General features: G+C 44.4%; 1 protein-coding gene across 1 annotated transcript in view; it reads right to left on the reverse strand.

Annotated features, from left to right (window-relative positions):
* Window positions 1-18,241, reverse strand: part of LOC140204023 (uncharacterized) — a 31,247-nt gene that overhangs the window by 12,337 nt on the left and 669 nt on the right. The window contains exons 2-3 of the mRNA XM_072270254.1: window positions 15,642-16,676; window positions 9,452-9,457 (exon numbers count right to left, since the gene is read on the reverse strand). Coding sequence (XP_072126355.1) covers window positions 9,452-9,457; window positions 15,642-16,448 — 813 coding nt within the window. The 5' untranslated portion in view covers window positions 16,449-16,676. The remainder of the gene's footprint in view (window positions 1-9,451; window positions 9,458-15,641; window positions 16,677-18,241) is intronic.

Below are 18,241 nucleotides of genomic sequence, written 5' to 3' on the forward strand. Positions count from 1 at the left end.
TTGTGTGTGAAAATCCCAGCAGATCAGCAGTTTCTGAGATATTCAAATCACCCTGGGCGGCACCTATTTAATTAACTTGTTTATTTCAGCTTTTTTCTTAAAGATGTGCCGTATGTGCTCCAGCTAGCACTGCACCACTGGTAATAACTGTTCCGGAATCCTCTCACTCTTCCATAGTACCTCCCGGTTCTTGCTCCCCTCTGGTTTCTGTCTCTGTTTCATAGAAACATAGAAAATAGGTGCAGGAGTAGGCCATTCGGCCCTTCGAGCCTGCACCGCCATTCAGTATGATCATGGCTGATCATCCAACTCAGAACCCTGTACCTGCCTTCCCTCCATACCCCCTGATCCCTTTAGCCACAAGGGCCATATCTAACCTCCTCTTAAATATAGCCAATGAACTGGCCTCAACTGTTTCCTGTGGCAGAGAATTCCACAGATTCACCACTCTCTGTGTGAAGAAGCTTTTCCTCATCTCAGTCCTAAAAGGCTTCCCCTTTATCCTCAAACTGAGACCCCTCATTCTGGACTTCCCCAACATCGGGAACAGTCTTCCTGCATCTAGCCTGTCCAATCCCTTCAGAATTTTATACATTTCAATCAGATCCTCCCTCAATCTTCTAAATTCCAGAGAGTATAAGCCTAGTCGATCCAGTCTTTCATCATATGATTCATTGAGGAAATATTTGATACTCAACTTTCACAGCATCCTGAGAACTGAGAACTGTGGGGTAGTGTTCTTGGGTATATTTAAAGATGAGACCGATTCCTAATCTGGTCTTCTTGGCATTCAGAGCAGTGTTTTCCATTTTCCAGATGAGAGTCACTGTCAAGGACTATGTGGTGGCTGCCCATGCATCAGCTTCCCCATGTTAAACAAAGTCACACACAAGCACTGGAAAGATGCCTGTTAAGACAATAGCCCCTTAGGTGAAGATCATAGTCAGCTTATGTGATCGCATTACCAGCCCCATAACCCTTAATTTCTTGGTTACAGATTTTCATTGAAGTTACATTTCAACTTTCTCATTCTCGTTAATTCCAATATCTAACTAGCCAATCACGTGGCAGCATCTCAATGCAAAAAAAAAGCAAGCAGACATGGTCAAGAGGTTCAGACCAAATATCAGAATGGGGAAGAAATGTGATTGAAGTGACTTTGACCGTGAAGTGATTGTTGGTGTCGATGGGATGGTCTCAATACCTCAGAAACTGCTGGTCTCCTGAGATTTTCAAATACAAGTTTCTAAAGTTTTCACAGCATGGTATGAGAAACAAAAATCATCCCGTGAGTGGCAGTTCTGTGGGTGAAAACACAGTGTTAATGAGAGAGACCAGAGGAGAATGGCCAGCCTAGTTCAAGCTGACAGGAAGGCAACACAAAAAGAAATACGCGCCCCCCACCCCACCGTAGTGTGCGGAAGAGCACCTCTGAATTCATAATGTGTTGAACCTTGAAGAGGATGGGCTACAGCAGCAGAAGACCACAAACACACACCCAGTAGCCACTTTATTAGGTACAGGAGGTCACTAATAATGTGGCCACTGACTGTATTTGTAAGTACAACAGTGTGCCAGGAATTTGGGTTTTAGAATGTTACATATCTGATCCTGATATCTGAGGAAAGGATGAGTGAAATAGGTTTTTTCTTCTTTTTGGAGTAAATGAGGATGAGAGGTGACAACTGTGTCACATTGAATCTTCTCAAGTTGAAGATAACCAGACAAAGGATATGATTTGCCGACTGCTTTCCACATTACAGTCAGGGAACACAGCATCCTATGCTCTGTATAAGATGAGACATGGATCGAGTGGAGAGCCAGCTCCTTTTTCCCAGGGTAGTAATGGTTATTACAAGAGGGGATTGGGGAAGGTAGTTGGGGGGATAAGAGGCAGATGGAAAACCAGCCAGAACAGAGAATTCCTTCAAGGCTGGCCTTGCTAAAAGAGATGTGACAGTGACTTCAAAGGGAAATGAAAATAAGATTATTATTTCTAGTGCTGAGCAGGCCAGACAGGATCTGTAGAAAAGGAAGCAGGTTGATATTTGGGGGATCCTTGGGACATGATGGTTCAGTGTTGAGACATTGCCATTGGGGCTCCTGTTGGATGGGCTGGACTGAGTGCTGAGATGTGGGGGCTCATTGTGAGTCATTGTTGAGGTCTCCAGCCCTTTAACGTAGATACCATGGGGAAATCACAGGGCTGGGAAGAGTTGTGGAGGTTGTGGAGACCATAAGATATAGGAGTAGCAGTAGTCCATTCTGTCCAGCAAGGTGGGTTACAATCATCTCGAGCTGTCATTTGTTTGACTGAGGCAGCACCAGTTTTAAAAAGAGCTCAGGACCTTTCAGTGGGCTGCGTTCTTAATGATCTATTAGGCACTCAGCATAGACCATTAAAAAGAAGCAAAGTATAAGTGCAGCAGCCATTGTAGGAGTGGCCATTGTTGAAGTGGGCAGTGTTAGAGTGGTCAGGCTTTTGTTCAACAGCCTTAGGCAAGAACAGGCAGAGCCTCTAAGTAAGTTTCAAGTAAGATTTTTTTCTCTTTCTTTATGTATTAGAACATAGCTAGATCGGCGAGAATGGATTCAAGATGAGTGGCATGTTGTTTGTGTGAGATGTGGGAACTCCAGACTCTCTGATAACTACACCTGCACGAAGTACATTGAGACGCAGCTCCTTAGAGATCATGGTAAAGAGTTGCGGCAGCAGTTCGTTGACCTTCAGCTCATACAGGAGAATAATGAAGTGATAGACAGAGACAGTCAGCCGTATGTTGCAGGAATCAAGTACCTGGGTCATTGTCAGAAGAAAAGGGAATAGACAGCCAGTACAGAGTGGTGGTGGTGGGGTGGGGGCTTGACCTACCAGGGAAAGCCCAGCGACAGGATTCCATAGTTAGAGGAGCGGACAGGAGATTCTGTGGAATTTGAAGATGGTATGTGCCTCCCAGATGTTAGGATCACGGATATTTCAGATCAGGTCCAAAGCATTCTAAAGGGGGAGGATGAGCAGCCAGAAGTCATGGTACATATTGGTAGCAACAATATTGGTAGGAAAATGCAAAGGACCTGAAGAAAGAATATAAGGATTTAGATAGAAAGCTGAAAAGCAGGACCTTCAGGGTAGTAATCTCTGGATTGCTGAATGTGCCATGCTCCAGTGGGAGTAGGAATAGGATGACTTGGCAGATCAATGCCAAGGAATTGGTGCAGTGGGAAGGGAATAGGCAGGGCTTGAGATTTCTGGATCATTGGGATCTCTTCTAGAGAAGGTAAGACCTGTAGAAAAAGGACAGGATACACCTGAACCTGAGGGATACCAATATCTTTGCAAGCAGGTCTGTTTACATTGTTGTGGAGAGTTAATCCAATGTGGCAGGGGAATGGTGTTGCCTATTTAAGATTTTATTAACATTTGAGTAATCTTGCATTTTTATATATTGTTTGTTTAAGCATTCTTGTTCATTTAAACAATTAATCATGGATTATATGTAAAATAGGTTAACTGCATACATCATCACACTACCACGGACTCCCATCTTCACTTGATTTAATTTAATGTTTTTAAGTTAAAAATTCAGAATCAAAATCAGGTTTATTATCACCGGCATGTGACGTGAAATTTGTTTACTTAGCAGCAGCAGTTCAATGCAATACATAATCTAGGAGAAATAAAAATAATAAATAAAATAATAATAATAAATAAACAAGTAGATCAATTAAGATTTTTAAAAAACGTGCAAAAACAGAAATACTGTATGTTTAAAAAAAGTGAGGTAGTGTCCAAAGATTCAATGTCCATTTAGGAATCAGATGGCAGAGGGGAAGAAGCTGTTCCTGAATCGCTGAGTGTGTGCCTTCAGGCTTCTGTACCTCCTACCTGATGGTAACAGTGAGAAAGGGGCATGTTTGGGTCCTTAATAATGGACACTGCCTTTCTGAGACACTGTTCCCTGAAGGTGTCCTGGGTACTTTGTAGGCTAGTACCCAAGATGGAGCTGACTAGATCTACAACCTTCTGCAGCTTCTTTCGGTCCTGTGCAATGGCCCCTCCCCCATTCCAGATAGTGATGCAGCCTGTCAGAATGCTCTCCATTGTACATCTATAGACATTTTTGAGTGTATTTGTGGCATACCAAATCTCTTCAAACTCCTAATGAAGTATAGCCACTGTCTTGCCTTTTTTATAACTACATCAATATGTCGGGACCAGGTTAGATCCTCAGAAATCTTGACACCCAGGAACTTGAAACTGCTCACTCTCTCCATGTCTGATCCCTCTATGAGGATTGGGATGTGCTCCTTCGCCTTACCCTTTCTGAAATCCACCATCAGCTCTTTCATCTTAATGACGTTGAGTGCCAGGTTGTTGCTGCAGCACCATTCCACTAGTTGGCATATCTCACTCCCATATGCCCTCTCATCACCAAAATTGATGAGGAGGTATTTTTTAAATGAACCCGAGACGCTACCGACCATTAAAGTGGAGCAAGATGTTTGAAGTAAAAAAAAACAGCTTAGTGCAGCCCAGCATGTGAAGAGATAGACTTCCGAAGGGAAGACACAGTTAAATTTTTAAAAGTCAGAAAACAGAAGAATTTACAATTCCTAAAGAGTGAGTACCAGGTAATAATAATCATTTAAAAAATCAGAAATGGCTGGCTACATCGAAAAGATTGATGAGTTTAATTACAAAATGTGTAATTGGCTCATGTATACTGAGCTATTGGAACCGTATTTTGAAGCAAAGGAAATAACCAATGAGAAGCGAGTGCCAGTTTTGTTTAGTGGAGTAGGTTTAAAGGCATATAGTTTGCTTTGCAGTTGGACTGCAGCAACCAAACCAGCAGAAATGAGCTTTGCTGAAATTGTGAAAGTGATGCAGGAACAGTTAGAACCAAAGCCATTGTTTATTGCAGAACACCTTAGGTTTCATAAGCACAATCAAAAGGAATGGGAGTCTATTTCAGCGTATGTGGCTGAATTGAGGAGATTGTCTGGGCATTGTCAATTCAATAATTGGCTTAATGAGGCACTGAGAGATCATTTAGTTTGTGGAATCTTAAAGAAAGCATTCAAAAATGGCTCCTAACTGAAGCACAACATACATTCATACCAGCTGTGGAAATAACTGTTTCAACGGAAACTGCAGACAGATGCAATTGAATGAAAGTGATCGAAAACAAAATTGCAACGTCTGAACAAAAACCAGCCTGGTCGAATAAATTGTGTTACTGTTGTGGCAGGGGTTCTCATACACCAAATAAATGAAGATTTAAAGATGAAACTTGCAGAAAACACAACAAAATAGGACATATACAAAGAGCATGTCAGGCAGAAAAAATAAATTGTCTTCACAGGGAAGAGAAAATGCTGAATGAAAGTTGCAGTTTCAAAAAGAGCACTAATCTGCAATGCGGTTGATGAAAAATCTGATAATGATGAGAGTGACAGAGGGCTGAGTAGCCTTGAGATTTACAGAGTAAAAATCAACAATAGACAAGCAATATGGCTTATGTCAGAAGTGAAGAGCAAATTAATTGAACATAGAAATTCACAGCACATTACAGGACCTTCAGCCCATAATGTTGTGCTGACCAACTCTTGAACCTACTCTTGAAACTGCCTAGAATTTCCCTACCGCATAGCCCTCTATTTTTCTAAGCTCCATCTACCTATCTAAGTGGCTCTTAAAAGACCCTATTGTATCCACTTCCACCACCATCGCTGGCATTCCATGCACCCACCTCTGACATCCCCTCCATACCTACTTCCAAGCACCTTAAAACTATGCCTCCTTGTTTTAGCCATTTCAGCCCTGGGGAAAAAAGCCTCTGACTATGCACACAATCAATGCTCTCATTGTCTTGTACACCTCTATCAGGTCACCTCTCATCCTCTGTCACTCCAAAAAGAAAAGGCCGAGTTCACTCAACCTATTCTCATAAGGCATGCTTCCCAATCCAGGCAACATCCTTGTAAATCTCCTTGGCACACTCTCCATAGTATCCACATCCTTCCTGTAGTAAAGCTGACCAGAACTGAACACTGTACTCCAAGTGAGGTGTAGCTAAGGTCTTATGTAGTTGTAACATTACCTCACGGCTCTTGAACTCAGTCACATGGTTGATGACACACCATACACCTTCTTAACAACACTGTCAACCTGTGCAGCAGCTTTGAGCGTCCTATGGACATGGACCCCAAGATCTCTCAGATCCTCTACGCTGCCAAGAGTCTTACCATTAATATTATATTGTGTCTTCAAATTTGACCTACTAAAATGAACCACTTCACACTTATCAGTGTTGAACTCCATCTGCCACTTCTCAGCCCAGTTCTGCATCCTATCAATGTCCCGCTGTAACCTCCATGCAGAATACAAATGTGTACAACCACCCTTTGCCTTCTGTGGGCAAGCCAATTCTGGATCCACAAAACAAGGTCTCCTTGGATTCCATGCCTCCTTACTTTCTGAAGGAGCCTCGCATGGGGAACCTTATCAAATACCTTACTAAAATCCATATATACTACATCCACTGCTCTACCTTTATCAATGTGTTTTGTTACATCCTCAAAGAATTCAATCAGGCTCATAAGGCACTAGCTGCCCTTGACAAAGCCATGCTGTCTACCCCTAATCAGATTATGTCTCTCCAAATGCTCATAAAGCCTGCCTATCAGAATCTTCTCCAACAACTTGCCCACCACTGAAGTAAGATTCACTGGTCTATAATTTCTAAGGTTATCTCTACTCCCTTTCTTGAACAAGGGAACAACATTTGAAACACTCCAATCCTCTGGTACTTCTCCCATCCCTATTGATGATGCAAAGATCATCACCAGAGGCTCAGCAATCTCCTCCCTCACTTCCCACAGTAGCCTGGGGTATATCTAGTCCAGACCCAGCAACTTATCTAACTTAATGCTTTTCAAAAGCTCCAGCACATCCTTTTCCTTAATATCTATATGCTCAAGTGCATCAGTCCACTGTAAGTCATCGCCATAATTGCCAAGGTCCTGGTGAATACTGAAGTAAAGTATTAATTAAGTACCTCTGCTACCTCCTCCGACTCTAAGCACACGTTTCCACTATCACACCTGATTTGTCCTAATTTTCACAAGTCTCATCCTGTTGCTCTTCACACACTTGTAGAATGCCTTGGGGTTTTCCTTAATCCTGCTCACCAAAGCCTTCTCATGGCCCCTTCTAGCTCTGCTAATTTCATCTTAAGCTCCTTCCTGACATCCTTGTGATTTTCTAAAGCTAACAGCACCTAGTTTCTTGAACTTTTCGTAACCTTTTCTTTTCTTCTTAACTAGATTTTCTACATCCTTGGTACACCATGGTTCTTTTACCCTACCATCCTTTCCCTGCCTCAATGGAACATACCTATGAAGAACTTCATGCAAATATTTCCTGAACATTTGCCACATTTCTCCCATGCATTTTCCTGAGAACATCTGCTCCCAGTTTCTGCCTAATAGCATCATATTTCCCCCACCCCATTGACTGTTTTCCTAAATTGTCTGTCCCTATCCCTCTCCAGCGCTGTGGTAAAGGACAGTATTGTCATCACCACCTTCAAAATACTCTCCCACCGATAGATCTAACACTTGATGAGGTTCATTTCCCCAATACCAGATCAAGTACAGCCTCTTTTCTAGTTGGCTTATCTGCATATTGCATCAGGAAACCTTCCTGAACACACCTAGCAAACTCCACCCCATCCAAACCCCTTGCTCCAAGGAGATGCCAGTCAATATTAGGAAAGTTGAAATCACCCATCACAGCAACCCTATTATTATTGCTTCATTCTAGAATCTTTCTCCCTATCTGCTCCTCGTTGTCTCTGTTACTATTGGGGGGGGGTCTATAAAAAATACCCAGTAGAGTTATTGCCCCCTTCCTGTTTCTGACTTCCATTCACACTGACTCAGTAGACAATCCTTCCATGACTTCTTCCTTTTCTGCAGCCGTGATATTGTCCCTGGAGCAATGCCACTGCCCCACCTCTTTTGCCTCTCTCCGTGTCCTTTTTGAAACATTTAAAGCCTGGCACCCTCAGCAGCCATTCTTACTACTGAGACATTCAAGTCTCTGTAATGGCCACAACGTCATAGTTCCACATACTGATCCATACTCTTAAGTTCATCCACCTTATTTATGATACTCCTTGCATTAAAATAGACACATCTCAAACCATCTGACTGAGTGTATCTTTGCTCTATCATCTGCTTATTCTTCCTCACAAACTCCCTATGAGCTGTCTCTACCTGTGCGGCAACCCACCCCATATTCTGCTTCTTCACTTCAGTTCTCACCCCTTGCAAATCTAGTTTAAAACCTCCCCACACATTAAAATTGCTGGTGAATGCAGCAGGCCAGGCAGCATCTGTTGGAAGAGGTACAGTCAACGTTTCAGGCCGAGACCCTTCATCAGGACTTCCCCAATAGCATTAGCAAAGCTCCCTCCCAGGATATCGGTTCCCCTCCAGTTCAGGTGCAACCCGTCCCACTTGCTCAGGTCACCCCTTCCCCAGAAAGTGTTCCAATGATCTAAGCACTTGAAATCATGCCTCCTGCACCATCTCCTCAGCCACTCATTCACCTGTGCTAACTTCCTGTTCTGATCTTCCCTACCTTGTGGCACTGGGAGTAATCTGGAGATTACCACCTTGGAGGTCCTGCTCTTCAGCCTCCTTCCTAACTCCCTAAACTTACTGCGCAGGATCTCTACCCGTCTCTTGCCTATGTCATTGGTACCAACATGCACCACGACCTCCGGCTACTCATCCTCCCCTTCAAGAATATTCTGCAACCAGTCAGAGACATCCTGGACCCTAGCACCTGGGAGGCAACGCTCTATCTTGGTGTCTCTTTTGCTGCTGCAGAATCTCCTATCTGTCCCCCTAACTATCGAGTCTCCTGTGACTATTGCTCCACCTGACTTCACCCTACCCTTCTGAGGTTCAGAGCTGACCACAGTGCTATTGGTCTGGCTGCTGCTGCCTTGCCCAGATAGGTCACTCCCCCCCCCCACCCCCCCGGCAGTATTTTGCGGTATGTTGCTAAGGGTAATGGCCATAGAGGGACCCTGCACTGACTCCTTTCTCCCTTTACCTCTCTCGGTGTTCACTCATCTACTCCCTGGATTCTGCACTGTGGGTGTAAGCGCCTGCTCAAAAGTCTCAGCTATCAATTGCTCTGCCTCTTGGTTGATCCTTAGTTCATCCAACTCCAGCTCCTTAATACTGTCTTTCATGTCTGGAGTTGGCTGCACTTCCCACAAACGTAGTCATCAAGGAGACTATCAGGTTCCATGAAGTCCCACATCCTACAGAAGTAGCAGTCCACTGCCATATCTGCCATCCTGCCTGCGCTGTACAACGGGCAACCAAGACCAAATCAGCAATAACAAATGGAAAAACCTACCTTTCTTACATGTTTCTTTGGCCTCAGCCTCTTCCCGTCAAAGCCTCTAGCTGTTCTCAGTCTGACTCTAGCCCCCATTCCCGCGTTGGCCACTCCGCTAGACCCTATCTCCCTTTTATGGTTTAAAAAATAAGTAACACCCCCTCCCACAAGGAAAAAGAACTCACCGCGTTCGGTGGTGCTCTGCCTGCCTTCGGCTGCCGCTCCCATTAAAATGGAATTTGACACCGTTTCAGTCAATCCGCAAAATGAGTTTGAATGGCAATACAAAGACAGCAAACTGAAGCCTGCAGATATCCAATTAAGAACTTATACTAGAGAAAAGACATCCATATCACTGAAATGCAACAACCAACAAGCCACATTGAACTTGTACGTGGTAAAAAGAGAAGGACCAGCATTGTTGGGGTGTGATTGACTGTGACAACTACAACTTGATGGGGGATCCATCCACTATTTGCATACCACATCTGCAATGAAACCAGCTGAAAGTGAATTCAGAAAGGAACTGGAAGATGCCACAACTGCCTCCATGCCGAGCGCCATAAGCCATTCCTCAACAGAGGACAAACCAGTGTTGGTGCCAATCTCTGTGCATCTGGTTGGAAAGCATATTGGTCCCAGGAAGGACCATGCTGCTCAGAGGAATCGTGAGTGATGAAACTAATGGTCCAACTACAACAGTTTTTGTAGGCACCGTGTCTAAGAAAGCTTCTTGTATGTTAATCAGGCAGTTATTTGCAAACTATGGCTTGGTTTTAAGCTGAAAGAGTTCAAGGAGCTTCAGGAAAGTTGCAAGGATTCAGTTTCTGTGAGTACAAAGGACCAGAATCTACTCCGTGTGCACTAAGGTTATTGCATGAACTTCAAGTGGGTGACAAAAAGCGTCTTGTAAAAGTAGATGCAAAGACCAAAGCCCAGCTCAATGAATGGAAACCCAAAAAGAAAGGAGACAATGGAGATACGAAAACAGAGGATTCAGCAGATTATGTTGAGGATGAGGAAACCAAGAGGAGAGACCAGATAATAAAGGGAGCAATAGAAGGATTAATAAGGAAATACCCCTGTGAACTAAATGCACCTTCCCAGGTCAAGGTGCACAAACTAGAAGAAAAAGGATGGAAGAGATGGAGAGAAAGAACGTGAATGAGAAAGAGAACGACATGAAAGAGAGAAGGAACGTGAGAAAGAAAAAGGGATCAAAGTAGATCCAGAGAGAGAAAGGAGAAGAAATGTGTCCAGAGCCGTCAGGATCAATCTACAATCTCAAACCTTGAATTCAAGACATTTAGGAGACTCTGGGATTGTTTCACAGCCACAAGTCTTGCCTGCAAAGCAAAGTCATCCCCCTTGTCAGGACAGATATTATCTCACAAGACTAAGAAATCCTCCACAGCCATTAAACCTTTAGACCTGTATAGGACAATTTAAAAGTTACTGTGCTGTGGATGTCTGCATACAGTAGTTATATTACATAGTATACTCTGTATATAGTTCAGATACACTCCTTATTGAGTTGGAGTTTACAGCTGAGCAGGAAAGTGGTGTGTTTTTAACATTCCAATAATATTTGAGTAATCTTGTATATATAGTTTGATTAAGCATTCTTGTTTGTTTAAATAATTAATTACAGGTTACATATAGAATGCATTAATTACATATATTATCATGCTACCAGTGATACGTGTGCACCTCGCTTAAATTCGAACTGCTCCTGGATTTTAGGACTCCTGTCTTCGTTTGAATTCATTTAATGTTTTCAAGTTACAAAACATAACAGATGGGAACCCAAATGATAGGGCTGAGAATGGGGCATTCGGTAAACAAGCAGATGCAGTCTGTAGTGAAACTGTGAGGAAGGACAGGCAGATGATAGGGCAAAATTGCAGTCAGTGGGATGAACTGAAGTGTAATATGGGGGCAAAGTCGAAAAGCCTGATGAATACAGGACTGAGGGTTTTATCTTTGAATGCATACAGTATACGGAATAAGGAAGGTGATCTTTTAGTGCAGTTAGAAATTGGTAGGTGCGACATTGTGGACATCTCTGAGACCCGGATGAAAGCAGATCGTATTTGAGAGCTTAACATTCAAGGGTATACATCGTACCAAAAGGATGGGCAGTAGGCAGGCAGGGTGGTGTGGTTCTCTTGGTAAAAAAAATGAAATTAAACCCTTAAAAAGAAGAAAAATAAGACCAGAAGATATAGAATCCTTCTGGGTAGAGTTAAGAAACTTCAAGGTTAAAAATACCCCAATGGGAATTATATACAGGCCCCTATACAGTAGCCAGGATGTGGGATGCAAATTACAGCGGGAGATAGAAAAGGCATGTGAAAAGGGAAATGTTACAATAATCATGGGGGATTTCAACATGCAGGTAGATTGGCAAAATCACGTTTGTGCTGGATCCCAAGAGACGGCATTTGGCAAATGCCTACTAGATGGCTTTTTTAGAGCAGCTTGTGATTGAGCGAGGGGAGAAAGGTAATTCTGGATTGGATGTTTGATTAGGGATTGAGGTAAAGGAACCATCAGGAGGCAGTGAGCAAATTCTGAAAGGTTTCACCCTGAAGTTTGAGAGGGAGAAGCTAAAGTCATATGTATCAGTATTACAAGTGAAACCAAGATGATACTGGTGAACTACAGCGACGTTCTGCATGCAGGCTATGTACAATACTTCTCCTTTATTGAACCTATTGTTATTATTCTATTATGGATTTATTGAGTATGCCTGCAAGGAAATAAAATTCAGGGCATATGGGGACATATATGTAATTTTCAAAAATAAATTTACTTTGAACTTTACAGAAGAATAAAGGGAATTACAGGGTCATGAGAGGAGCTAACCATGAGCAGGGATGACAGCTGAACAGCAAAGGCTGTTGTTTCTGGCAGCAATTTGAAAGGCATGGAATAGATACGTTCCAAAGATGAAGAAGTATTCTAAAAAGAGAATGACACAACCATGACTGAGAAAGAAAGTCAAAGACAGCATATAATAGAGCAAAAATTACTGGGAAGCTTTTAATAACCAACAGAAAACAACTAAATAAGCCGTAAGGTGAGAAAAGATGAAACATGAAGGTAAGCCAGCCAATACTATAAAAGAGAATACTAAAGATTTTTGAGATAAACTATATAAAGAGTAAAAGGGAGGTGGGAGTGGATGTCAGATTGCTAGAAAATTACGCTGGAGAGGTAGTAATGGGGCCAAAGAAATGGCAGGTGAAATTTCTAAGTATCTTGTGTCAGTCTTCAATGGGGAAGACAGCAGCAGAATGTCAGAAATTCGAGAGTGTCAGGGGGCAGAAATTAGAGTCATTGCTATTACTGAGAAGGTGCTTGGGAAGCTGAAAGATCTTAAGGTAGGCAAGTCACCAAAACTTGATGGACTACACCCCATGGTTCTGAAAAAGGTAGCTGAAGAGATTATGGAGGCATTAGTAATGTTCTTTCAAGAATCACTAGATTCAGGAATGGTTCCAGAGGAATGGAAAATTGCAAATATCTCTCCACTCTCAAGGAAGAGAGGGAGGCAGAAGAAAGGGAATTATAGGCTAACTAGCCTAACTTGAAAGGATGGATGGAATTTGGGTCTGTTACTAAGGATGAGGTTTCAGGGTAGTTGGAGGCACATGATAAAATAGGCCAAAGTCATCATGGTTTCCTTCAGGGAAAATCTCTCCTGACAAATCTGTAAGAGTTATTTGAGGAAATTACAAGCAGGATAGACAAAGAAGAGTCAGTGGATGTTGTTTACTTAGATTTTCAGAAGGACTTTTGGCAAGGTGCCACACAAGAGGCTCATTAACAAAATAAAAGCCCATGGTATTACAAGAAAGATACTAGCGTGGAGGGAAGATTGACAGACTGGCAGGGGGCAACGGTGGGAATGCAGGGGAGAAATTTCAGCAAACAGGTGCAAAGGCACTTGGGAGTCTGTGTGCAGGATTCCCTGGAGATTAACTGCAGGTTGAGACAATGGTAAGGAAGGCAAGTGCAATGCTAGCATTAATTTTGAGAGGTCTAGAACATGAAAGCAAGGATATAATACTGATGCTTTATAAGGTATTGGTCAGACCGCACTTGGAGTATTGTGAAGTTTTGGGCCCCTTGTCTAAGGAAACATGGAGAGAGTGCATAGGAACATCCACAAGAATAATTCTGGGAATGAAAGAGTTAATGCATGAGGCACTCTGGGCCTGTATTCACTGAATTAGAAGAATGAGGGGGATCTCATTGAAGCCTATTGAATATTGAAAAGCCTAGATAGAGTGGATGTGGAAAGGATGTTTCCTATAGTGAAGGAGTCTGGGACCAGAGGGTACGGCATCAAAACAGAGGGAGGTCCATTTGAAACAGAGTTGAGGAGGAACTCTTTTTGTCAGAGGGTAGTCAATCTGTGGAAGTCATTGCCATAGGCACTCTGGAGGCTGTCACTGGGTGTATTGAAAGCAGAGTTCGGTCACTTCTCGATTAGTTCAGGTGTCAAAGGTTACGGGAAGAAGGCAGGAAATATGGTTGAGAAGGACAATAAATCAGCCAAATTCTGCTCCTATGTCTTACGATCTTGCTCTGTTTCATAATTGCAAAATGGATGATTAATTTTCCTTCTCAATCCCATTCTCCTGCTTGTAATCTTCAATGCCCATTCAGGACTGTGTTTTTCTGAGGAGGGGTTTGGGGATTTGATGCTATTGCTGCTGTATGCTTTTGTTTGTGGGGGTTGGGGTTTACAAGTTTTGTTTATTTTTCTTCTTTGTGCTGGGAGGGGGGAGAGTTGGTGTCTCCTCTTTCAATGACTCCCATGGGTTTTCTGCATTTCGTGGCTATCTGGAGAAGACAAATATCAGAGTTGTACTGTACATGCATCCTTGACAACAAAATTAACCGTTGAACCTTTTGAATAGGACAAAAGTAGGGTGGGGGTTGGGGGGGGGAGGTCGAGTTGGACAATGGATGAGGCACAGTACCTGTCAGGAGAGTCTTGTATTGCAGTATCTCATGACATTCAGCCCATTGAAAACACCCCCAAGTGGAAGAGAGCTGGGAGTGGAGGAAAACCATTACTTTTCCCTGAGGCTTGAATGTTAGGGAACGTCATGAAATGATAACGGTATAGAAAGAGGTCCACCAACCCAAAGAATCTGCAGCTCAACACTAATCCTATGTTTATCCTTTGAAACTCTCCCTACCTTCTGGTCTACTCTCCCCACCATCTACCACTCACCTTCACACCAGCAGCAACTTACTAACATCCGATTGACCTACTGACCAGCTTGAAATTGGAACGCGGGAGAAAACTGGACCTTGTAGAAGCAACAGGGAGAAAACCTCCACCGAGATGTGGACTCATCGTAGGTTCCTGACCTTGTAAACCAGCAGGTGTACTAGCCCAGCCTCTCTAACGTCTGGGAGAAGACCCTCAGTGAGCCACTGTCTTTGCCATCAACCTGCTGAAAGACCTGCAGAAATTCTCGGGAAAGCTCTTCACCCATGGGATTTGCACATCCTGCCTGTGATTGCATGGGGCTCTTCTCACGTCCGCTGCAGTCACTGTAAATTGCTCCTAATGCAGTATGTGTAAAACCTCGGGTGAAGGAGGGTGTGGTCAATGCAAATGAAGACAGAATTTAAAACGTATTAAAGTAAGGTTGGGGTAAATGACCGATGATCACCGTGGACTCCGAGTCAAAGGACCGAGTTCTTTGCCTCATTTCACTGTTCCCCTGAATATTCACACTGGCCGAAATGGGAGGAAACTGGAGTACAGCAGAAACACTGGGAGAGAGCAGCTGGGCTGAATAGCCTCTCTGCCTGCTGTTCATTGTGTGCTCTGCAAAGAACGGGCCTTAACTAAAGCATTTCAAACAGGACTGCTTTTATTTTAATCACAGATCCAGAACATTAACAGGGCTAAAATTTAAACAGTTTACGTACATCAGCAAAAGAAACCCAGCTCTGCCCAATGCCAGGTTTCAGTCTTGCATCTAATCAGCAGCATCAAGAGAGTCCAATGCCCAGAGACTCCTGCGACTCCTGTGAACCTGTGTTAGATTTCGGGAGCAATGGCCGGCTTACAGCGCGTTCAGTCCTCCTCTGCAGTGTGAATCCGCTGGTGGTTCAGCAGGTCGGTTGATCGGTGGAATCCCTTCCCGCATGTCGAACAGGGGAACAGGCGCTCCGCGGAGTGAACTCGCTGGTGCACCCGCAGCTGGGACGAGTGGATGAACCCCCTCCCACACGTCGAGCAGATGAACGGCCTCTCCCCAGTGTGAACCCGCTGGTGGATGAGCAGCTCGTAAGACCGCGTGAACCCCTTCCCGCACTCAGAGCAGACGTACGGCCTCTCCCCGGTGTGAATTCGCTTGTGTATCACCAGGTTGTTTGACCAAGCAAACCCCTTCCCGCAGGTTGCGCAGGTGAACGGCTTCTCCCCAGTGTGGACTCGCTGGTGCCCCTTCAACTGGGATAACCGAGTGAATCGCACTCCACACTCAGAGCAGATGAACGGCCTCTCCCCGGTATGGACTCGCTGGTGTGTCATCAATCCGGTTAACTGCGCGTATTGCTTCCCGCACGTAGAGCAGGTGAACGGTCTCTCCCCAGTGTGAACGCGCTGGTGCGCCCGCAAGTTGGACGACTGACTGAATCTCTTCCCGCACACTGAGCAAGTGTACGGCCTCTCCCCGGTGTGAATTCGCTGGTGCGCCTGCAAGTGGGACAGCTGACTGAATCTCTTCCCGCACTCAGAGCAGATGAACGGCCTCTCCCCGGTGTGCAGTCGCTGGTGCGTCATCAGGCCGGTTAACTGAGTGTATTCTTTCCCGCACAATGAGCAGGTGAACGGTCGCTCCCCAGTGTGAACTCGCTGGTGCGCCCGCAAGTTAGTTGACTGGCTGAATCCCTTCCCACACGTGGAGCAGATGAACGGCCTCTCCCCGGTCTGAACTCGCGGGTGTATCATCAGGCCGGATAACGGAGTGAATCCCTGCGCACACATTGGTGGGTGAATGCCCCCCTCTCTAGCGTGAACTCACCGATGTACAGCCAGCTGGAGAACTGAAGGAAGCAGGTCTGGTCTCTCTCTGAAGTGGTTGGCACATCAGCAGCTGGATTGATCGAGTGAATCTCTTCGCACACCCAGAGCAGATGGACAGCACCTCCCCACTGTGACTTTGCTGATACTGTGTTTGAGCTTCTCGAGAACAAACTCACCGCCTCTCCTACCCTGTAACAAGAATTTACAAAAGATCAGGATTTCAAATGAGATTATTTTCATCTCTATAGCAAGCTGTTACAATCACACTAAACACAGGTCTGAGGAACAACCGGTCACCTTCCACCTGGGGACTTTGCAGGCACCTGGACTCGCATCAACATCTCTTCTATCTACATTGGAAGGGGCTATTCCTGCCTGATCTCTTTGTTCTACCTGGCCCTCCCTCACCTACTGAAATTCCCGTTTCTTGTCTTTCACTGTTCGAAGGGGTAATAAAACAGAAAACATTGTCTCTTTCTGTGGATCTCCTACACTCTACTTTATCCATACGACTATGAGATATGGGAAAAGAATTAGGCAACTTGGCCCAATCAAGTCTGCTTCACCATTCTATCAAGGCTGATTTACTCTCCCTCTCAATCCCATTCTCCTGCCTTCTCCCCGTAAGCTATGACGCCCTTACTAACCAAGAACCTACCGATGTCCACAATCAAAACGGCCAATGATGTGGCTTCCACAGCCATCTGTGGCAATGAATTCCGAAGTTTCACCAACCTCTACTGAAAGAAATTCTTCCTCATCTCTGCTCCAGAGGGACACCCTTCCATCCTGAGATTGTGTCCTCTGGTCCTAGACCACACCACCCCACCCCCCAAACCATCAAACGCTCCTCAAACATTAACCCTTTCATTCTTATGGTCCCTCCGAATGTTTCTGCAGATGCTGCATATCTGGCACTTTACCAAAGGGAGCTGGGGGAACTCAGCGGTTCAGGCAGCATCTATGGAGCGAAATGGACTGTGAACATTTCACTGTATAGATGGGGTGGAACTTAGTGATTGTAATGCCACTTGCATGAAGCATAGCTGGTTAGACTCACTCATTGGAGATTGGCATTGTGTGGCAATTGTGTGGTCCCCATGTTACCTGACAGAGGTGCCCAATACCAGTCTATATCCAGACAGAGAAGAACATGTTCTCAGTCTGCAGGCAGACCCTGGACCGGAGGAGGCTGAACAAAGTTGAGTTGCCAAATATCCAGAAGTGAAAAGGACTTCCAACATGGGTAAATTATTTTCAGAATACATTTCTTTGTCAATGGAGTTTTCATAATCCGTTTTTTTTTGGGCCTCTCTCCAAACTATAGGAATTACTTACAAAGATCTGGAGATGAGCTGCGTCTGGAGACTCGTCCCAATCTGTGTCATCTGCTCATCTGTGTCTGCAGACTCTGTCTGCCGAGCAGGGCAAAGTGCTTATCACAGCAGCATCAATGGCCGCACTTCTACCCACAATCCCCTGGGCTCTACAAACACCAGTGCCAAACGCTCCCAGTGAAACATTCATTCCCCCACAGCCTTGGACTGGCTTGACTGCAAAAGTTTAAAAAAAATCTGCTGGTGTTGTAAACAGATATCAAAGCAGAAAATGCCCGGACGTAGGTCAGACAGCAACACATACATACACAATGCTGGAGGAACTCAGCAGGTCACAGCCCGAAACAAGACGCTGCCTGACCTGCTGAGTTTTGTGTGCGTTGCTCGGATTTCCAGCATCTGCAGATTTTCTCGCGT

This window comes from Mobula birostris, chromosome 10 (assembly GCF_030028105.1).
Source record: "Mobula birostris isolate sMobBir1 chromosome 10, sMobBir1.hap1, whole genome shotgun sequence".
Taxonomy (NCBI): domain Eukaryota; kingdom Metazoa; phylum Chordata; class Chondrichthyes; order Myliobatiformes; family Myliobatidae; genus Mobula; species Mobula birostris.